At 42.7% G+C, this 23351-nt stretch overlaps 2 protein-coding genes across 2 annotated transcripts in view; both read left to right on the top strand.

Moving 5' to 3' along the window:
* Nucleotides 1–22147, top strand: part of ARMC3 (armadillo repeat containing 3) — a 122559-nt gene extending 100412 nt beyond the window's left edge. Inside the window, exon 21 of the mRNA XM_080384902.1 lies at nucleotides 1347–22147. Coding sequence (XP_080241028.1) covers nucleotides 1347–1556 — 210 coding nt within the window. The 3' untranslated portion in view covers nucleotides 1557–22147. The remainder of the gene's footprint in view (nucleotides 1–1346) is intronic.
* Nucleotides 11895–22147, top strand: MSRB2 (methionine sulfoxide reductase B2; the record flags this gene model as incomplete). Its single annotated transcript, XM_080383213.1, is given in 10 exon segments — nucleotides 11895–12035; nucleotides 13936–13977; nucleotides 13981–14034; nucleotides 14037–14072; nucleotides 14076–14174; nucleotides 14180–14233; nucleotides 15225–15301; nucleotides 19248–19287; nucleotides 19291–19392; nucleotides 21062–22147. Coding segments are annotated over 10 exon segments (753 nt in total). The 3' UTR covers nucleotides 21170–22147.
* Nucleotides 22148–23351: the final 1204 nt, after the last annotated feature.

Raw genomic sequence — 23351 nt, 5'->3', positions numbered from 1 at the left:
TTTGTATACACTTAGGAAGTCATTTTTCACCGGCAAAGTTGATTTCCCAGTGAATGAAAGCCAGAATATTTTTGTAAACATTCTTGTTGTCATTAAATTGTCTTAAGTGATATCAGCAGAATACTTGATAAATGGCAAAAAGCCAAAATATTTGATTGGGAGTCAAAACATTTTACATTTTCTGTAAACTGTAAAGTATTGAATTATGCAGCTTCCTTTTTTTTTTCCATGCTACAAATGTAAACTTGTTGGGATGATTTTTATTTGGTATCTATCCAGTATTCTGTGATAGTATATACCAGCTTTTATAGTCTAGTGTCTTAGACTGGGAAAGTTCATTTCTTCTGTCTTCATATGAAGAGGTGCTCCTGCAGCCTGCTTATCTGTCCCATCCCTTTTCCTTGACTGTTGGGTCGCTGGACTTTTCTCCTTCTTGGATGGAAAGGAAAAGAGAAGCAAGGGCCTAGCACCTTAAGCGGGAAGGACCTAGGAAAGTTCCCAACATACTTTGTGGAGATTTGAGGGTACGAATTAATTGTGCTGAAGCAGCACTGATGTTTGTTTATCCTCCACTGTCCTCGGAAACCTTTGTAGGGACAGGTAATCTCTTACAGCCACAGCAATCTAAGCAATGGATATCCTTGTCCATTTGTAACAAGTTAAAAATCTTTCAGGATTTCATTGCTTCACAGCAGATGCATTTTGAGAAAGCATTTTGTAGCTGGAAATCATTATAGGTCTGTCAGTGATAGTGCAGCACAGAGGAAAGGCAGGTGTTTCATCTAGCAGATGCTTGCCTTGCATTTCATTGCTTCCCACATTCGCAGGGCTGAAAAGCAAGGAGTGTACTTTGGAGTGAAGCAGCAGTCCTAGGTTTACACTGATAAAAATGTTATATTTTTACACTTAATATTTCATACTAGCTATATACGTGCAGTGTACCTACACCTCATTGCTTGAATAGACAATTCTTCAAAGTGTTATTCAGAAGGAAGTCTTCCAACTAGAAAAAAGCATTGCTAGGTACTGTGTGTGTTACACTTCATTTGAGATCTGAAGGACTGGCTGATAAACAAATGTATCAGTGTCTGGAAAGAGTCGAAGTGAGTATTTTTCATGTTGTGCATAGAAGATGGTAGAAATAACGTTTAAAAGCCTACACTTTCTAAGCAGAACCAACAATAAAGATATGCAGTGTGGAACACGTAGAGATTTACAAAGTCTGTTTCAAGAAAGCTTTTGGCCTTTCAGGTATTTTTTTCTTTTTAAGCATATTTTGGCCCTGATGTATATCACAGAAGCTACATGTATTCACTGTGATTAACTCCTTTTTCTTTCCTTTTTAGGTGATAGCAGACAGAATTGGCATTGGATGTAGTTTAGTTCGTGGCAAGTATAACAGAGCTTGGAATGAAGTTAAATTGGTTGATGACTCCCCTCAAGGAATAGCTGGGCTTTTGCTTCCTCCTCACGAGTATATTGTAGATCTAATGTTTGCACCAGGCTTTTTAATAAAACAGGGAAGTGCAGAGGCAGATCAGTACAAAAATATTTAATCATCTTGATAAATTTCACCAAAATAACGATTCTAAAGATGTTTGCAGTGCTATATTTATGAAACATAAGGGGTTTGAGGTTGAGCTATCAAAAAGAAACATATCTGGCATCTTGTCCTAAACATTTAATTAAACATATTTTAGTATCCAGCTTCAATGATTAGAAATTTTGTTTGGGTTTTGGTACTATTTTAAGGCTAAACTGTAAAACTACAGATTAAAATTTGGTAAATCAAGAACATTTGGTGTGTGTTAACATTTTAATGCTTATTACATAGGTTAAATTATTTCCAAAATACAGTATATTCTTTTTTTTTCCTTATGTTCTTTCAACTCCTATGTACATTTATAAGAATTACATGTCCATGAAGCAAGAAAATGTGACATCTGGTGAAATAACAAGTCACCAAAAGCAACTGGGCAATTTTTTAGAGTGAAATAACCCATGAACTGAGAATTAGAAGAACTAAGATAACAGTATACTTTCAGCCTCTGTAGAAAACATCCCATTTATATTTCTTGGAACTTGGCAGAGTTAATAATTACAGATAATAACATACTCTGGATGAAAGTAAATACTGTTTGTCCTGGCACAGGGAAGACAGATGATTGATAAGTTATTGCTTGCAATCTCCATTTATATTCTTTCTTTTTCACGTGAAGATAAAGTGGACTCTGAGAAGGGCTGCAGTTTTAGACAGGGAATTTTTTTTCTTGCAGCCTTGGGTAACGTGGTGTTGCCGAAGTGTGGTGGTGCATCTAAGAGAGGTGAAATACTGACTACAACACTCTAGTAAACATTGTCTGGTGAAACTGTCAAGAATGTGCTGGAGTATTTCAGGGAGCACCAGTATCAAATGAGTTTACTGTGGAAAACTGAGGAAAAACTCCTGTGCAGAAGTTAGGCCAATGCAGACAACATTGTGCGAAACTGAATTTCAGAAGACCAGAAAGCCAACAACAAGGCATTTACTTTCTGGCCACCAAAAATGTGATTAAAAAAATTGGCTTCCGTGTTCTTTCAGTTTTTTAATGCTTGTATAAGCACAGTCACTTGTATAGTTCACTTTAGTTTGAGGAGATTTATATCTGTTGTGTTCATTACTGCTTATGAGCATGATCCCACCACTCCCCCTCCTTCCTCCTCTGACATGCAGCATGATTTTCTGGTAGCCCTTTGGGGAACATTTTATCTTTCTGTTGTAAATTTAATTATATGGCCTCATGTTCATTTTTTTACCTAATGTTCAGCAGTACTCTAGACATCAGAATGAGAAAGAACTCTGGAAACACAAAATACATGATACGCTAGCAGAACTGAGCGGGAGGTGGGAATGTGTTTCTTAGCACTGCTGTGTCGCTGGCTGGGGACTGATGAAAAGTCATATGCTGTCACTGACAGGCATGACTGGGTATAGACACCTGCAACTTTGAAAGTGTGGTAAAGGGAAGCAAAATAAGGATTAATTTCATACTAGCTATCATTTTGTGTACTTTTCCTACATTGGAATTTCTTTATTTTGTATTGGAACCGTAATGTTAAAGTGTGACTTGTTCTGTTTGAGGTGGTCTTGGGAAAAAAAAAAAAAAACATTTCTGTTGTTTCCAATAAAAGCAAATATATAGAAAAAGACAAACATCTATGTTTATAAAAATAAAAATGGGGAAACTTCTAGTCTAGACATATAAGCTTCCTTTACATAAAAGGATTAGCTAAAGAAATTTTTAAAAAATACTACACAACCTTGTATAATGCAGAAATTGATGATCCAGAAGTGTTGGACGATGGATGTTTTATGTCTCCCAATTTTTAACTTTGTATTAGCCGAGTTCTGTCACTTCAAAATTGTAATGAACTTGGGTCTTAGAAATAAGATCTAGGTAGAATATAAACACTTAAATCCCAAATTGTGACTTTGAAAACTGCAATTAAGTTGTCAAGTAAGTCAAGAGATGCCACGCTTTTTTATTTGATGCTTCCCAGGGACCTGTAGCTGCGCCCATGCCCTGGTGAAGAATTCCCCCAGCCTTGGCAAGAGCAGCCCAGCTCACACTCACTCCAGATCTGAATTGGAAAATAAATTGTTCAGAGGTTTCTGCAGGGCTGAGCTCGGTGTATATTCCCAGGACATGTCCAGCATACACCATTCGGCTTGGGCCATGCCTGAGTGAAGTGATCACCTACCTTCTTTTAAGGAGCAGGTGTGGAAGAGCCTCATATTTCCTTTTACAAGTTCATTTCCTTCTGCATAGTTCAGTAGGGAGATCAGTCAGCCAGGACATAGAGGGAGTCAGGCTTGATGCCTTCCTAAGCGTGAACAAAACAGTCTGAGCTACCTAATGGCCAGGATATATTCTAGTCACTAAGCACTTACAGCCACCTGCTGGCACAGCTGGAAAGCAAACCCTCTACCACTACAGCTGTGCCACGGTGTCTCCTCTCCCCCCAGGCAGCTGCAGCTCTCCCCAGGCAGCACAGAGGGGAACGACCAAAGGACTCTGCTCCACCATTTGGCCACGGGCTTTGCAGTACAGCTGTGTGGACTTGAATGATTTTTTCACACTCTTTACTAGTACAGTTATTACAGCAGAAATTTGCAGGTAAATGAACAGCTCTTTAGCCCTCTTAATGAGCTAATTATTTTTCTATTATACAAACAGCAGTTCCAACACTGAAAGGTATCAGAAATATTGGAATATCCAGCCTTCCTTGTCCACTATCACCCGGGCAGAATTTAGAGCTCAGGTACTGGTAGAGTATGTGCAGAAATGACAGAAACACAGAGGGAGAGACATGCACACATGTCTATACTTTGACCTATAAAAATGTAGGACATGGAAGAAATTACTGTATTGGAGACACAATGAACTAGTAAAAGCTTTTCTCGCATTAAGGAGTGAGCTTATTTGCATGCTAATGAACCGGGTAGTTCTTCCAGCTCATTGATGTTTCACTGACACGCTGAGATGCCATCTACAGAAACCATAATTGAAACCAGTTTTTGCTGGAAGTGGGATAAATGTTGGGCAAAATATAGCAGGAGGAGAAAAGCAACCATGTTAAAGTAGGCAGCAGATCCTGTCGCTCACGTAGCCCTTGGCCCAGGCTATACCCACCTATGCAGATACTGTTTACAACTGGCTGTCCTTGTTCTAGTCCTACCTTGCAAGTGAGCACAGCAGAGGGTTTCTTTGGCCCTGTCTTTCAGCAGTTCTAACGCTTCATTTGTGCAAGATCGCCTTGCCTATTTTAGAATAAGACAAAAAGGGCTCTTCAGCAAAAGACTCTTCTAGAAAGGGCAGTGCCATTAAGTGTTGTGTGGAGGTTTACCTGTGAGCAAACCTCTTCCAGTCTACTTAAAGCTTTAGAGCTGTTCAGTGCTGCTTCTCACTCCCTCATCCATGCTGCACAAAACTTCAAAAAGTGACAAACGCTTCCATGGACTCCACAGTGTGAAACTTCTTTCCCTGTTGTGATGCCAGCGTTGTGCAAGTTTGCTTTAAAACATGGTGCTAAGTTCTTGTGGAACAGAAACTGCTCCACAACCAGTTCACCCTTCTGTTGCAAGAAAGGCTGAGCTGACTACCCAACCAGACACCTCAGGGCATGCTGGTCCCGCATCTAAATTATGGCTTGTAGACTTACTGCTCCCTGTTTCTTTGTTATTGCTCTCTCTTGCTGCTTCCAGATGTCCCTAGGTTGTCTTACTGTTTCTGATATTCACCTCTTGTGTTTTTTAACCTACATCCTGTCGTGGTTTAACCCTGTTCAGCAACTAAACCCCGCACAGCCGCTCGCTCACTTCCCCCATGGTGGGATGTGGGAGAGAACTGGAAGAGTAAAAGTGAGAAAACTCGTGGGTTGAGATAAAGACAGTTTAATATGTAAAGCAAAAGCCGCACGTGCAAGCAAAGCAAAACAAGGAATTCATTCACCATTTCCCATGGGCAGGCAGGGGTTCAGCCTTCTCCAGGAAAGCAAGGCTACATCACGCATAGCCGCTACTTAGGAAAACACTCCATCACTCTGAACACCCCCCTCTTCCTTCTTTTTTCCAAGCTGTACATGCTGAGCATGACACCATATGGCATGGAATGTCCCTCTGGTCAGCTGGGGTCAGCTGTCCCGGCTGTGCCCCCTCCCAGCCCCCTGTGCCCCCCCAGCCCACTCGCTGCGGGGGGACGGGGCAGAGGCAGAGAAGCCCTTGGGGCTGTGTGAGCACTGCTCAGTGGTAGCTAAAACATCTCTGTGTTATCAGCACTGTTTTCAGCACAAATCCAAAACACAGCCCCGTACCAGCTGCTATGAAGGAAATGAACTCAATCCCAACCAAGATCAGCACACATCTTTCTACAGATGAGCAGTGCTTCCTAGTTATAAGAAGGACTTGGAAAAAAACCAGGCCATAGCATGTTTTTAATTCCTTTTTTATATACACTTTTATATATATATTTTTATATATATATTCCTTTAATATACACTTCTCTAAACAAGATGCTTTTAGTCACAGAGTTTGAAAGAAGATTCCTTAAAGGCCAGGTATCAAAAAGATACTCAGGAGTCAAAAGGCTTTTCAAAACATTAAGTCATTGGTTTTAATTGACATTAGGGAACAAATTATGAAAAGGTGGAGGTCTGTTCAGTGTCCCAAGATGTAAGAGATTTTGGTAGTGGTATCTAATTTCCAAAGTTGGAAAATTAGAGTATTCTCTGACAAACGGCACTCTCAAGACACAACTGTAGTTCATACAGAATAATCACATGCTGTGAGCGCTGATTTCTTTACGATATTCTTGCTGTAGAGTTCTAATGTGAGTTTAATCCTAGATCGCCCGTTGGTAATGGGAGCTGCAGTACCCAAAAAAGAGCTAGATGACTAAAGGCTGGCCCTTAGGTATAAATATATTAAAAAAAAAAGTCAAGGGCCATAAGACCAAACATTGGATGAGCTTAGAGCTATTCAGGTATTAAATTTCTTCAGGAATTCCCGATGACAAAACATCAAAGTATCAGGAATTAACAGGGACTGGGGCTTTGCAGCACTGGGCCAGACGTTATGTTGGGTCTACCTCAGCAGTTTCTGTAAGCCAAGCACTGTGTAGTAGCACAGGGTATGCTTCTAAAATACAACTAACATGAAATGCAGGGTGAGTTCAGGATGCAGTGCTACATGTGCCAAGGAGCACACTGCTCTGCTGGCCAGGGTGCCTTCTTCAGAGCAAAACCTCTGGTCAGAAATCTGCGGGTATTTACACAGGGATTATAGTCTGCAGCTTTTGTTACTGTGGGATAGAGGAGGGATAAGAAATGGGCCACCACCAATTTAGTGTGCTGTTGCCACTTGCTGTGTATTTGCTGACCACAGAAATACAGTAGTAAACAGGAGCACAGATTTCGGTCAGGTCTGTGCTCAGTTTTGGTACTGAAATGCCACTGAACATCAGGTATGCTGGGAAGGTGTCTTTGCTTGCCACTGGAAAATTAAAAATGCTAACAAACATGCTAGCAATACCTGCTCTACCAGTATTTTTCCCTGCGAGATGAATGGCAGCATGCTGTGGAAACGAGGTCTCTGCAAAACCTAGAGCCTGCTCTGATCCTTTCTACCCTCTTCCTACAGAGCAAATACAGACCAAAACATTCATAGCAGCAGCATCAACTCAGCACACTCTGTCTTTTAAAAGGCTCCTAACCTAAAGTTCCCATAGAGGTGGTAGTCCTTGCAGATCTAGTCAGTCCTTATATCACGTGAAGCTGGAGTAGGAGTTTTTGCTCAGCCCAGAGTTGCTCAGTTGGGCCTTGGAAAGGAAACTCCAACTCCTGTTCCTGTAGGAGTGGGGTGTGCTGGCCAGACTGCCACCAGGTGCTCCACTTCCATGAAATGGAAAACCAGCTCATGCCTTGAGAACAGAATGCTAGTTTTTCCAACAGATAACTTGGGAGCATGCTGGAGACCAAGGATCATAGCCAAATCTTGAAGTACTGCTAAAAGAATGAGTTTAAGACAGGCAAATCATGCTAGGCAAAGCAGAACTGCACACTGTACACCTGCAAATCCCTCAGGCAATTTTTGGAATTAGAGTGGTCTCTTGCACTGCTTCCATCTTACTACGTGTTTCTTATTTTTCAAATTACATATGCATCTGAGAAAATCACAATCTGGTTTTAGATAACTGAGGGGGACACACACCTAAAAAGCCTCCAAAAACCCAGATGCCAAATTTATTTTGAGATGTTTCCCCCCCCTTCACTATTCACCTACTTTACCACCAGTCCTGCTCATTACTCTGTAATTCTTACCTGACTGAAATTAAGAAGCAAGTGCAGCCTCCTTCTCCGGCCACAAGGCAGGTATCTCTTGCAGGGAGCTGGCCGTGTGTTCGGGTGCCCCATCACACTCCCCTGTGAGCTGGATCACAGCTTTGGGGCTGCTGAAAGCTCCACTGAAGCTGCTGCAGACCCAGCGCACAAAGCCTCACAGCAGGAAGAGGTGCTGCTGGCAGGAGGATGTAGCCCATAAAAAATACAGAGGACCAAGACAGTACTTCTTGGCCCCTTAAGGTAACTTGTTCAACTGCATCCATTTTTTAGTATAAGGTTTCCAGAGGACAGACGCTGCCAGGAGTCCTTACCCACAGAACACAAGTGAATCAGAACTTGAACTCTCAGCTAACCCGTTCCCGCTGCCGGTGGCTCAGGCAGTGGCAGTACAAAAGAACGTAAGGTCATTCATAAGAAGCAAGGCATGCACACTCAGCCCCCCAGTTTCTGCCCATCTCCTAAACTAAGAGCACTGCCGTGAAGATGAGTTACCGGCACAAAACCGGTGGGCGACTCTACCAGACATGCCTGCATCACAGCAGAAGTGCGATGGAGGAAATGCAGAGTTTGGGGGGCATTTTTAAGGAGCGGGATTTTGTGCTTTCCCTGATCAGAAAGTGCATTAAAAATAAACCTACTGGGGCTCATCTAAGAGAGAAGGAAAGAAAGTTCATAACTGCACTTACACGAATGGCAAATTTAAAATTACATCTAAGATGAATGAGCGGGAATAAAACCTGTTCTGGTGAGCCCTACTTCTCAGGAATTCCTGTTTGCTGGGAAAGTGGCAAACTCTGTTATCAGGGAAGCCAGTCTATCGAAGGGAGAGCAATTTACCCCAATCAGAGTGTGAAGCATGACATACCCTACTCTTAAATCATTTATATTTTACTTTTTTATGATACAATCGTGAATTAGCTTTTTCTGCATTTGTAATTAGAGGATAGAACAGATGGTCAGGGCTTAGTTCAGCGTGATAAATCCATTAAGATAACCTACAGAAAGCTGCTGCTATGGCAATTGCTGCCAAATATCTGTCCATCCAATGCTTTGTTCAGGCTTTGGGTACTGGGTGGAAGAAGAACCATCCCAGTTCTTCACTGCCTTGAGGTACAAGAGATCAGAAATCACACACAAGTTTGGGGAACCTATTACTACTGTCTATGTGGCTCAAGCAACTTGGGTAGACGATATAAGGGGCGCACGGGGCAGTCCAGGGAAGTAGCCTGGAGTTGTGGCTTCCCAATAGCTGCCCCTGCAGATGCACTCACTCCATCCCAGAGCGTGTGTCTACTTTTCAAAGTGGATGGAATTTAGCTGAACAGGTGGCCTGACTGCAGAGTAGATTTTTCTTCAAGGAGTGACTGCAAAATATCCATTTCGCTTTGAGTTCATGTCTTCACTCATTTTGCAAGAAATTTCTCAAAGCATGTAGAATCCTAGAATAATTTCTGCTGGACAGGACCTGTGGAGGACATTTGGTCTAATCCAACTCAAAGCATTTGTCTCAGTGGACCAAACCTGCAAGTCCCTTCCAACTGGAACTATTCTATTCTATTCTATTTCTATTCTATTCAAATTCCATCCTTAGACTCCAGCAGAAGGCTCCTGCTTAAGCTAGTCCACAAATATGACCTATTTTTTTCTAAAAACAGAGGTCAAAATAATTAGGTACCCTATAGCTTATCCTATAGCAAAGAGAGATATTAAACTGTAAAGCAAATAAGGCAAGAAGTTGTGTGTTCATTATTTCTGATTATGTCTTTGACCTAAATCACATCAGGCCACCCCATGAATGAAACTCAGCAGAATCTGTGGGTCAACTTCAGGGAGGTTCAGATCTGCGTTCAGTCGTTCTGTGCCTCTGGAAACCAGCAATACCCTTTTCCAAGATGCTCTGGCACTTCTGATACTAATAATTTTTGCTGAAATCCCTTTCATCATTGGAATTCAGCACTAGAGCATTACTGCATATCTTTGGATAGCATTTCCATGTGGAAACAGTATCTCCATATACCAGCAGCTCAGAGTTTCATCACATCTGAGTGACTAGAAACTAGCTGTGGAGTTGTGTCAAGTCTGTTAGAGGAGAGGGAAGACTGTGCTGAGGAAGGATGTGGAGTTCCTGCAATCATCTACAAAAGCAGTGAAGATTTCTGTGGGGAAAATGAAGCCCACCACAGATACAACCTACCCACCAAAGTGCTCATGTTGGTCCCCTTTTTTTTGTTCTCCAGGGACCTGGGCACACAGTACCACTACATATGACAGGTCCAAGCCAAATTCTTGTATGCTGAGCTCCCATATGTTTCAACAGGAACAACCCATAGGAGGGGACATACATTAGGTATGACAAAATGAGCAGAGGAATGCTGATGGCATACAGATGCATATAAAATAAAAATAGCACTATTTCTCTTTTCTTCCATATGTAGTGATGGCAAGGGGCTTTGCTAACAAAAGCTGCTTAAGCAGAGGTTTGAATTTGAACAGGGCTCATTTGATTTCTGCTTCCTGGCTGACTGCTCAGTATCTGCCAGCGTAGGCATTATGTGATGCTCTGCTTGTCCCCAAAGCTGTCAGTCAAGACAGAGCCTGGGCTGGGAAATGGTTAGAGCCCAAATAAATATTAGCAGGATAGTCTGGACCGTGACTGCTTCCCTCCTACTCTCGCCTTCACCCGCCTACACACATGCTGCTGCTGCCACCTCGGCGCAAAGTAACACTACGGGAGGAGCTGAGGAGCTTCTCCCCCATCTACACACATCTAATAAGACATTGCGCTTTTGATGATTGACCCTTCCCTGGATGCAGCTTGTGCATGTGCTGGAGTCAGGTGACATTTTTAACAATAAACCCACTGAATTACAATTCAGGAAGAATTTTCTTGGAAATTTACATAGTGTAGCTAGGGGAGACTTTTAACTGCTTCCCTTTGTGCATAAGGGAGAAAAAAAGGAGGAAAATTAAGTAACAGCCTAATTGGCTTTTATAACAGTCTATGGGGAGAAATGCAGGCCAGTTCTCTGCCTAGCTACGAAGCTTGGTATGTGCTGTAACCATGGGAGGCAATATTACAGGCACGACAGGACAATGATTTGGTTTTTCAGCACTGAAGAGCTGAAAAATGAAATACCTCCAGCTGGGGTGGTTGTTTTCCGCTTGAGGAAGACCTGTCACACCAGTTTGGAGGATTGCAGGACAGGCTTCTGTTGGAGGGAAAAATGGAGGTGGAGATCTCCTCAAGTGGAGATTGTGACCGTTGGGATGAATGGGATCTGCCTCTTCCACCACAGCACTCATTTTAATCAAGGAGCAGCTTGCAATAAACCGGATAACAGAGAGGATGACAAGGCTAGGGCTGATGAGCCTAACGCCTTCTGCTCCTTCTGCTCCCGCTGCTCCCCTGGGTGCATGTCGCAGGCACCTTCTCCCCTTCTCCAGAGCCGGAGGAAGGTGCCACAGCAATGGGCATGTGTTGGTTCAGTTCCTGCTGCCTTTAACTGCTGCATTTTGGGATAGCGTCAGTAACAGGGAGCTGCAAGGAAGACATCGACAGTTCATATTTTATTAAGTTTTGTCTTTAAAAAAAGCCGCAGTTAAATCAATGTCAATTACATTAAAACATGCAAGCTTCAGGACTAATCACTTCCTCTCACCCTCCTTCATTTCCCAGATACTTCAGGGAGAACTCCATTGATTACCTGTCCTCAGCAGCAAGCGCTGCCTGAGATCAAGGCCAGGAACAGGAGGGAAATGCCTCTCTTCCACGGTTGAGCCAGAGACAGCGGCAGTGAGCCCCAAGAGTGACACCATCGTCTGCCACCACTTTGCAGACCTAAACCATTTGCCAGAACTGGGGGAGTGTCAAATCAGGTCTCTCCTCTCCAAAGGCTCATTAATATGTTCCAATTCCCTCCTAAACTGTGACTAAATGATTGATATAAAATGCCATAGGGGTAAGCTAGAAGGGGTTTGGAAAGATCTTTGATCTTCACTTCCCAAAACGGCTGAACATGGGGAAATCTTGTCCTTCTGCCCACAGCACAGACATTGCCCTCTGCCAGCACCGAGAGCCCGCGCAAAGCCCTCTCCTCCCTGTCCAGCAGCACTGCTCTCCTACCATCCTGAATCATCGTCGTCCTGAGGACTCACAGGTATCGTATCTCCAGGATTTTTATCAAGGTACTCTAGCTTCACTCCACCGTGTCTTATTATATAGGACAAAGCCATTAATCAGCTGTGTGCCCCCCCCTCCCCTGCTGCCGCAGACAGCAAAGGCAATCATCTATGAGCCTTGCTGCTATCTGTCTTTCGGTGCACAGCTTCGTGAATCTGAGCAGAGGATTTGATTACAGCCATGGTACCAATCATACCTTGGGCTGGATGTCCTCAGCTGCCATTGAACTCACCCTTAGACGCGAGGATGGTTCAATAAGAGTGTGTATATACAGGACTGATCACACAACACTGTTTTTTAGCATTGATTTTAAAATTAAGCGAGAAGAATTAGACTAAACAGAATCATTTTGCGTTAAACACCATTATTAGTTTTGTTGTCTGATGCACTCAAAACGGTTCCTTCCACATTGTTGCATAAAGATGAACTAACTAATTCCAAATCAGAAATGGAGCTACTGGGAAACAAGCAGACAACAGCATTAAGACTTAACCTAGCCAAGTAGCTTGTGTTTAGGTCTACCTTTTAAGGGCAGGAGGCCAAGCTTAAAACACGTGTCCTATTACAGGTATATTTGTAGGCCAAGCCAAAGCAGCTGTGACTGCAAATCACACCATGTAAACAGGCAGCCACTTAGCTAGCAGGTTGCCTTTGCAATTACTCAATCAATACAACTAAGAGCAATGCCTACAGCATGCATTTAGAAGAGCAAGAGCGCTTTTGCATGCAGATCGTTCTCCTTAAAAACAGCCTGTAAAGGCTGCAGGCAAATGCCTTGACAGGATCTTGTCATATTTACAGCTGCAGCCATCGTTCAGTTTTTAAGCCGATCCCTCTTTGCTTCTCGGTAAGAAGTGATTGAAACCTTTCCTGCTAATGCTGCATCTCTGTGTTAATCAGGTGCTTTGCTAAAGTGCAATTATTTAGGCTGAATGCATACATTGGATGTGCAACCTGGTGGGGTGGGACTGGGGGAGACGCCGGCTGCAGCCAACTGGCCGCAGCCGGCGTCTCCCCCAGTCCCACCCCACCGATACGGCAGTTTGTCTGCTCCAGAGGATGCTCAGGAGCTGCCTCCTCCTCTGCTCCCTACCGTGGAGTAGCCATGGCTGCACCCACGCTGCCCACAGCAGCACATGTATCCCCCCGCCCAGAGCATGAGGAGAGGGGGGGGAGGGCAGGAGGGCACCCCCATCCCCGGTGTCCTCTAGCCAGTTGGAAAGAGCTATGTCAGCCCGCTGTAGGTATTGCTCTTGAACTAGCAGGCTAAACTGTAGTTTTTGGGGTTAAACTGTAATTTTCAAATTCCTTTTTTTTTTTCCTTTTCCCCAATATCACCGCTGCATTGCAAGAGATGAATCCATTCCCCACCTCAAACTTTTTGGTTAGGAAGGAATTAAACTATTTTACTAATTTTTTTTCAGCCGATCTATTAATTAATATTAATATATACCACCATAAATGTTCTGCATGGTGCGTACTGACCCGTAAGAAGCACTGCTGGAGCTTTGCACCATGACAGGTGACTTCTGCTGTCTTGTATGTCCCGCAATGAACTACGGCCTCAGTTCTCTTGGGCTGTTGGTGTTGCTTTCTCTCAGTAACCCTGCTTAGCACCGCGCTTCCCTGAAGCCCTGTGGAAGTCACTAGTCTTTAATAGCCCACAAATGAGCATTACTTCTGGTTTCTGAAAGTTTCCAAGAGGCAACCTGCCAAACCTTTCAGTGATACCCAGGGACGAGGCAGGAGCACCAGCAGTTGTTCCAAGCCAGAACAGAGGGCTGTGCTGGGAGAGCGGATGGTACCTTGGGTTGTAGGTGCCTGTTTCCACTCAGAGCCTTCCCAAGTGGTGTGCTGGAGCTGTTCTCCGTATGTAGCACGCGGAATGGAAAGCAGATGCAAAGTCCTGCACTTGCCCCTGATCTTATGTCCCTGAACACTCCTCCTGTGCTCTGTCCATACCCATAGAAACTTCAGGAGCATTGAGGTCATAATGGAAATCATCAACAGAGTCTAAGTTAAAATGGTGTTTAAAATAACACAAATTGTTTTTCTATACCTAACAGAAGACAGGAGCTCTCTGACTAAACAAGTTGAAGCAACTGTTGCTATAAACTGGGAAAAAAACTTACTCCAGAGCCATTTTATGTTACAAGAGAAAAAGAAACTGAACTGCTAAGCAAAAGTGCTAATGCTGCCCAAGACTAAGCTACCTGCTCTGCCTGCTGGGCCGAGGAAAACCTGCTCTGGGGAGCTGTCAGCACGCAGTTGCTTCAAAGGTTTTCCCCTGCCTTCTTGTGGATGAAAGTTAGACTCAACACACTGAACTGCATGGATTGTGTTCTGACCCAGACTGATTTGCATATGAAAAAATTTTCTGCATTCTTTTTTTTTTTTTTTTTTTATTATTTCCCCTGGAATACTTTACTGCCAGCTCAACCTTCTGTGTGGCAGTAGTGGAAGCCCCTATCCAGAGAAGAAGATCATTTTTTTGTCCTGTAGTCTCCTTTTTTTGACTGTATGTAGATTATCCGTGGAAATCTCATACACAGCACTCCATTCAGGAGCTGGATTGTCCCATTTTGTGCCAGATCATCCACCCACCTTGTCCCTGCACTTTGCTTCCTTCTGTGATGGAGGCCACATAGCGTTGTGGGTGGAATGCCAGCATCCTTAGCCCAAAGCCAGGGCTTTGGCACGCACGGAGCATGTACTATGGGATTAAGTGATGGGAACTGTGCCCAAATCCTTATATGTAAAATAAGAATCCCAATTCCAGACCATGCAGGGAGGAGCAGAGTCTCTCTGTAGAGCCACTTTGAAGTTGTGGCACTCCATAGCGGAGCCCCAGTCTTTGGGATCCTCCACATTTCACAAGTGCCTTGGAGGTCACGACTCCAGCCCTGGTACCTGGATGATTTATGCATCTGCCTGGTCTCAAAGTTTCTGGGGGCAGTGGGTAGTCTTCACTATTAATCCAAAAGCATCCTCCCCTTCATTTCTTTAGGCTGCTAATGTTTGTTCTTCAAAGCCCCCCTGTGAAGCCTTCTTTTTATGGTTTTTCTCCTGGTTTGAATCTGATTCCTACATGCTTGTTCCAGATGGTGAGCTTTTAAAGACCTGCATTATTAACTTCTCTTTTTTCTTCCCCTTCCTTTTTTAAAAGCCATTTAGTGGGATCTATCTGAATAACACAGAATCAGGAATATACTGCTGCGTGTGCTTCAGTGCCCCACTGTTTAGGTAACATCCTTTAGATTTCACAGCATCCTTAAAAGGTCCTAACTGTGGCAGCAGGAGGGGCAGCGTCTCTTCGTGAGAGGAATGGAAAGGGAAGGTCAGAAGAACAATCCTTTGGTGCTAGAGTGCTATGTATAAGATTCCCAGGACACCTGTGGTGATACAGGTTCGTGCCCTTTTCTTGAGCATATGAGGGTCTCCAGTGGCCAGCAAACAGTAGTTGCTATGTTAAGGTCTGCCTCTTTTTCCTGCCACACACACTGTCATTTTTGGTTGACAATAATTAAGAGGTCCCTAAGCCACAAGCTGCCACAGAATACATGTATTTGTGCATGAGTATCGCCGTATGTTTGCTCTGCTCTTGCACTCTTCCATAGTCACCTTCTGCCACGCATGCTCCTGGGCTGGAGAGACCTTTGGTCTGCCTTAGTCTAGCGGCTGGTATGTTCTCAGTGCTGGGTCCCTCCTACTGGAGCCAAGAGCTCCTCTTCACCCCCACCCCCTTCTTGTTCCCTAAATTAAATTCCACGATTTTTGTCTTTTTCGTTACATCTACTTTTTAAAACCTGGCTGCAAATGACTGTGCTATTAACCTCTGTGCTTTTTACAATACTATATATTTTGCAACTTCATTAAAGTCTAAGTAAAAGGAAACAGAGTGCCTCAGAGTAGGATGTGCAGAGGGTGTTCTGTTCTCTGTAACTGAACCAGAAAAGACAGTTCCTCATATTTTTGATCTAGAAAACAGCCTTTATTTATTCCCAACTGAGAGTTCAATGGAATACAGCTAACATGCCCATTTTTATGAAGACTTTAAAGGATGCATCACAGATCAGAACTTCAACGTGGGAAGCTGAGAAACAAGAGAGCTGGATAGTAAGAAGGGGCGGGGAAGTGTAACGGCTGTTAAAAATAAACCTAAACTAAGCAATTAAATGGTAAAATTGGAGGCTGATAATTGTGAACAGTTTTCCTTTGGCCAAGTATAGAAAACTATTGTTAGGCAAATGAACGTTGGCGTAAATGCATCTTTTTCTGTAGAGGTTTGCTAATAAAGACATTTAAATAAATTTATTTCAGAAGCTAATGTAGCATTGCAGAATGATCCGAAGACAAATACAAAACCTAAAAATACGTCTGGAAAATTCAGATAAATCAGAGAATTTTTAAATTGCTAAGCTATGGGAGAGTTCCTTAAAATGTTCCTTTACTTCAGGCATCCTTTATATCAGACAATAGATATTGACAGGCCAACATGAAGAGAGATGAGCACTGGAGGCAATTGCTTCTGCTGCTAAACTAATAACAAAACAACAATATAACCAGTCATGCTGGTTTTTGCAGTAGCCAGCTCTCAGACAATATAGGTACTTTTGTTTAAAGCATAAAATAATGCTCGGTCTTACAGACTAACACAGGGAAATACAGAAAAAAAACCTTTTAAGAAAATTGAAAATGATTCAGTGTTCAAAATGGCCTGAAAATATATTTTTCATGAATGCATTGCATTGTGGAGGACACTAACAATGAGAGGAAAAAATGGTATTTGGTAAGAAACTTCATTCATCATGTTTATTTCCTAGTGCATTAAAAATGTCCTTTCTTTCTCAAATGCATTAGATTATTAGCTACAGGTAAACATGAAGCATTTCCTCCTTTCTTTCAAAGTATATGTGTTTGTATACATTTATACCAGAATTTATTACCCTCTGCTACCAAATATTAATTTGAAAGAGATGGAAATATGTGGAACAAACCCCTAACCTTTATAGATAGCAAATTGTGGTGCTTTAATGAAATCTCAAACCTTCAGCGAACCATAAACCTACAGCTGAGATTCATACAGCAAAAAGCACTTTTTAGAATTATCTGGATTACATCCAGGACGACTGAAATAGGGATCAAAGTAAATGACATGTGCTGGAGGAATGGTGTGTCGAAGGCTAATCTAACGCATATGTTTAGGGAAAGTCCATTTATCCATAAGTTAAGTGGTGAAATACTTCAAAGGACTAATATGATCTTGAACAGCAATATTTTTGGGTACTAAAATGTTTCTATTAGGGAATCCAAGTGATATTACTGTTAGTAAAACCACACAGAGACCATTTCTGTTGAGAGTTAGTTTAACAGCTCAAAAGATTAATCCTTTAGCAGTGGAAAACATCTACAATAAACTTAAGTATTTTGAGCAGCATGTACAGGATGGAGTCAGTCAGGGTCAGATGCAAAACCCACACAGCATTAAAGACCTTCCTTTACAGGGTTTCAGAGAGGATCCTCATATCTATGTAGGAATAAGCAGAAGGATCCCTGTGTCAAAAAAAATGAAGAGTTCTGACTGAGAAGTTTTTAAAATAAAAAAGAAAGAGCACGAGTATGTCAGGGAAACTCAGAAGTCATGCATGGACATGTACAGACACGAACATTTGTGTTCCCCAAGGTTATTCTTCGGGATTCTGTGGCTGGTAGGCACAGCGTTCGCATGGTTTTGTAACAGGGAAGGCAGGGAGCCCTCTTTGACTGGAAGTAAATAGGCCTGGAGCCCTAAATACCTGCTTGTACAAACGCTGAGTCTGCAAACTGCATTTGCTTTGGTGCAGCCTGCTTCTGTGCTGTGTCCTATTTCTCCCCAGTTTTACAGAGGGGAGGAGGTAGGAGAGCATTTCTCATGGATCTTTGTGGACTGATCTAAAGGACTGAACAACAGCCCACCCAGAAATGAGCCTTTGGTCATTCTGTGTTTACAAATTCTCTCATTTCCACAGTTGTCTTGCTCAAGCCCTGTACAGTTAATTATAACATGTATGCTGAAGCATGCACTGTTCTTTGGGTTGGATTTTTTTAAGCCTTTTGCCCAGCTCGTTTGCCTTGCCTTTCTAAAAGGCACTGCAAGTAAGATTTTCAGACTTTTCTTAGCTGTATTAACATCCCACCAAAATATACATGATATATATTAAATATTTTGCTTTAAATTATGTATGGACTAATCTTGATCACAGAAAGGCTGCTGCTGGTGTTGCTGTCTCCATCAACCACTAGATGCCAGTAAGAGCATTGGGTTTGTGAAAATGGGATGAAACGTGGGAAATCGAGAGGAAATGGTTGCGGTGGGTCTCCAGACCACTTATCCTAGTAGAGCGTGAGTCTGTCTTCATTTCTCACTCTAACTCACACTAGGTCAGAAAAGTACCCATATCTATCAAAGCTTGCACAACTTTAAGTAGGAGGGTTTACCTCGTTTCTGTATGCTAAATCCCCAAATTTTTTCTAATCTTATTTTCAAATATGCTCTAGGGTTTAACATGCTGCTAAATAGAACTGGTAATCGTGGATGTTAACAGGAGGCACCCACAAGTTGACATTCTGTCGTACTGTTTCTGATGTCTGCAATTATCTATTGGGAAAAAATAGATCTTTGTGCTGCGAGGATTTGTCATTGGTTGATTGATGGTTTGAGCAAGGCTCTATTTGATTTTCCAAACCGGTTTAATGGCTGACTGCAAGCTGAAGCCATCATCAGGCATAAGCCTGGTCCAGTGAGCCAAGCCAGCCATTTTCCATACTTCATTTCTTCTTGTAAACTTTGCTGTCTGAGGCTGTGCTGTATTGGGCCAGGTTTCAAACTGCAACTTAGCAGGGGTAATTCAGCTAAACAATGTGCTCGGTTGTTTGAAAACCCTTTTTTCAAGCTTTAAAAAATGCCAACCTGTCAGTGAAATAGAAACGGTGAGGCAAATGCTTCTGTTGTGGGCTGATCAAGAATTTCCTTCGGAGAAGAGCTTCCAGCACAGTTTGATGCCAGTGAGAAAACTTCTACTGTGCCAGATATTATTAATAGTAGTACAAGACAGGGATGGGGGGGAAATGCTGATGTTCTTAATAAAACCAGGCTTTTTTTGTAACATCTCTGTTGTTAATTAACAAGAAGATCTGTTTTCCACTATAGCTCAGAAAAGTATAATTCTGGGACTGGATGGTCATCATTTTAAGAGGCTCATGGTACTTGTGACAGAGATGAAAGCAACACCAATATCATGAGCCGACCAGATAACTCATTGGGATCAACTAGAACTGAAGTAGTCTGCAAACAGGTATGTTTATTTTGGAGGTGATACCCAAAGACCCAAATCCTAACAAGTAAGTTTTCTCTGTGCCCATGAATGAACCTACCTAAATGCAGCAGTGAGAATTAGGGTGTCACTGGAACCATTCTGTCTCACCCAGCATGCACCACATGAGTAGAGTCTGAAGTATCACAGAGGCAGTCCCTTTGGGGTGAAGAAAATTATGTGACATGGGAGGATAGTTGTGTAAGTATAGGCAAGGGCTGGACTTCAGACAGAAAATTTATTCAGAGGACCTCAGGTGAACTGCAGGATGTGATAACTGACAGTAGAAGGGATTGAGATTCAGTCCACGCATTTGCCCCATCACAGGGGCAGTTCTTCCTCATTCAGTCCTGCAAAATGTGCTGAAGCTGTTCTTAAAATATGCAGTGGTGGAGACACCACAGTCTTGCTGCCTAATGACCTGTAACCTTCGTGCCTTCCTGCTGTTGGTTAGACACTGGGGAAAGCAATGTTTGCTTTGCAGCCATTGAAGCTCATTAGTATTTGACCTGCATGGCAGTGGTTGTGCCCCACACGTTCACAGCTGTCTTCTGCAGGTTCTCTTCCTTCACAGAAGCCACCCTTCTGTTTTGGGTAGCTATTTTGACTCCCTCAGTCATCTCTTTTCTAGATTAAAAAAGGCCAGTTCCTTCAGCTGTTTCTTTTTGTGTCACGTTTTTTGTGCACTGATTGTCTTGTTGCTCTATTTTACACTCCTTCCAATTGATCCTTTTCCTTCTTGAAGTACAGTGCAAAGCTGGACATAGTGCTGCAGCTGGGCCTAGCATCAGAGACTAGAGGCTTTTTAGATGCATTATAGATACTGTTCCCGTCCTTACATCTTTACCTTTCCACAGCCTATGACCCGTATTTGTTTGGGGACCTGCTGTAATATCCAAGTCCTTTTCTAAAGAACTGCCACCCCTAACCATTTCTTCCCTACCCTAAATCTGTGCTGTTTATTACTTCTATTAAGGTATAAAAGTATGCAACTGAGTTTAATGAATTGTGTCTTAAGCCTTTTTTGTGGGTGTCTGTTTCTCCAGACTCTTAAGATTGCTAATACTGTCCTTCAGTGTGCTTGCAGCCACTTCTAGCAGAACTAGGTATTATCTGCAAACACAACAAGCGTTCACTACAGTCCATTATCATGGCAGGGTTCATGTTTGCAGTGATATCCAGCAATCACCTTTCAAAACCCCAGCTAAAGACAACCTTCCAATTTTGTAATGAACCACTGATAGCTATTGAGTCTAATTTTTTCCCCCCCATCAGCAATTTTGGGGGGGGGAAATCCTCAGCTGACCTGTGAGAAAGGCCTACAGTGACCGTCTCAATTAACTTGAAATTTTCATTATATATTGAGATGTCTAGACCCTCCCATTTATTTCCTGTACCTTCTAGCATTAGTACCTTTTGACTTTGTCTTCTGTAATCTCCTTATTTGGGGGCAGATATTCACCCAGAGGTGGTTATTCCAGGATGTATTTCTAGTTTCTCCCCAGGAGTCCCTGTGTCACACCACCACCACCACACAACTCAACAGTGAATTCATCATACAAGTTTCTTAATTCAGGATAACACAGTAGGTACCAGCATAATCTTGGTCCATAATTGCAACGGTAGTAATGGCATATAATTTCTGTTGCAGTGTGATGCCCATCTAGGCCATGTGTTTGATGATGGTCCCGCACCTTCTGGGCAGAGGTTCTGTATCAACAGTGTTTCATTAATCTTCAGACCAGGCTCTGGCCAGTGAGAAATGGATCACTGGCTTACAGAACATCCTTTCACCGCTCTTACAACAGGCTTGCAAAAAACTCTCACACTTTTGCTACAGAACTCAAATGTTAGTACTCATGCCATTGCAGCTTTGCTTTCCAGCTATTATGAGTGTTGATAAAATACATATTTTTGTGGTAACTCTTTGGCAGTCAGCCTTTTCATGGTTAGCGTGATATAAGTGTTCATCTATTGGGTTTTTAATTTTAAAAAAATACAATAAATCTATGCAATATTTCACATTCATAACTATCGTCATTAGCTGTACTGAGGCTGCTGAAATGAAGTGCTCTCCTGAATGTGACTTTGCCTATGCTGAACAGTAGTTGTGGCACCCAGGAATACAGATGTACATGACTGATCATGCCAGAGCTTTCACTTCTGTAAAGTCATCATATCCTTCTAAAGGGAAGCAAAAATAATATGAATCTCCAAATAAGGGGGGGGGGGGAGGGAGGGCATCCCCTGATGTGAGAGACCTTTAGCCAAGACAAGTGACTTTTCTGTGAATCCATAAAAGCAAAGTCCTGAAGGAGGGCCTATTTAAAACTATTCCAAGCAAGAGAACCAGTGGAAATATGAAGTCTTTCTTTTAAATCTGTTACTTTGGTTCTGTGTCCAATAGCAGAGATGAAGTAGGATTTACTCTACAAACTTCCTCTGAAAGAAATAGTATGATAATATTGTTACAATCTGTGTAATGTCTCTAGAATTCTGTTATCACTTGTGTATTTCAGAATCTGGAAATAAAAATGAATGTGAAATTTACTGTATTGGGGGGGTGGGAGGTGCGGAATCAGCATCAAAAAACATGTTCAGTAAAGTCACGCTTTCACTGAAAACAGGCTTGGTCTGTTCTTCCTTGTACAAGTTTGTAAGTAGTTCTGTATTTTCCCAAGCATTGTCACCATCGCTTGCTGTAGCAGGAAAATAAATCGTATATTTGCTAAATTGAGCTTTCCTGCTTTCAGATTTTTTTCCAAAGAAAGTAATCTCCGAGTCAGAACATCAGCTTCACTAAACTGGCTGGGTTTAAATGCTTCCCTGCTGAGAGTTACTAGGCAACATCTCATTTGGCTTTACCTATAACAGGCTGTTTCCATTCTCCCCACTTTGGTTGCCTCAGTAATAAAAAGGATGTGTTCGTTTACTAGTGTAGTCTTAAAACTGTTTAATGTCTTCGGAAAATGGACTTCTATTGCACTGAATTTGCTTTTGCTCCCTCTGTCTTCGAGCTCTGAAGTTTTTCATTCTCCTGTACTTTCTATGGAGAATTCTGCAATCGTCTAACTTTAAAAAATACCATATGAAGACAGTGTTCACTACAGCCAAGCTAAACCAGAACGGCACAAAGGCCACCAGAGATGTGAAACAGCGCAAATGAAGCAGACACTTGCTGCTACTGGTTTTATCTGGTGTTGTAGATGGTGACGGTCACACTGTCTTCAGAGGTGTCAGTAAACGGCAGCAGCATGCTGCCTGCTGTGCCTGTGTTGCATCATGCTCTGCCTGGCATATATGCCCTTGCACCACCTACTGCTATCGCCTGCCAGCTCTGACCAGGAGGCACGTGCTCAGCCTGCTCAGAGCTCTAACCACAAGTCTTCACAGGTCATACAGAAATCACCATCCTCACATGCTCCAAATCCCCTATCCCGATACACTTTCATTCACTGTTTGGGTTTTTTTTTTCTTAAAATCTATCACACACCTACAGGAAAGGGGGCTTGACCCTCACAGGTATTCTTCAGTCAGGCAGCCCTCTCCGTCTCCTCACCTTTCCCATCAGGAGAGGGTTGTCTCAGAAAGGAGCATGACTAGGTGTCCCGAGCTGGGCTCCTGTGTTCAGCCAGGTGCTGGTGAAGAAGCCAGCACCTGCCTAAGTATGAGGACTTTTAGCTAAGATACCAAATCAAAATGCTCCTCATTTCTGCAAATCTCAGAAAGTAGGAAGAGAACTGGCAAAATACCTGTTCCTTACCTTGTCACAGCACTCTGCAAACTATCAAGCCACAACAATGTCTTTCACGACCTCATACCAGCACACTCTTCATACAGTCCCTCTGCTGTCTTCTCCTTGTCTCATCCAGGGCACACTCTCTCTTCCCTTGTCTCTTCCTCGGCTGCTCTCTCTTCATTGGCTCTCAACCACTCAACAG

The sequence above is a fragment of the Falco punctatus genome (assembly GCF_963210335.1).
Source record: "Falco punctatus genome assembly, chromosome: 4".
In the NCBI taxonomy this organism is placed as follows: domain Eukaryota; kingdom Metazoa; phylum Chordata; class Aves; order Falconiformes; family Falconidae; genus Falco; species Falco punctatus.
Note: the sequence above shows the minus strand (reverse complement) of the source record. Positions and strands in the feature narration are given on the sequence as shown.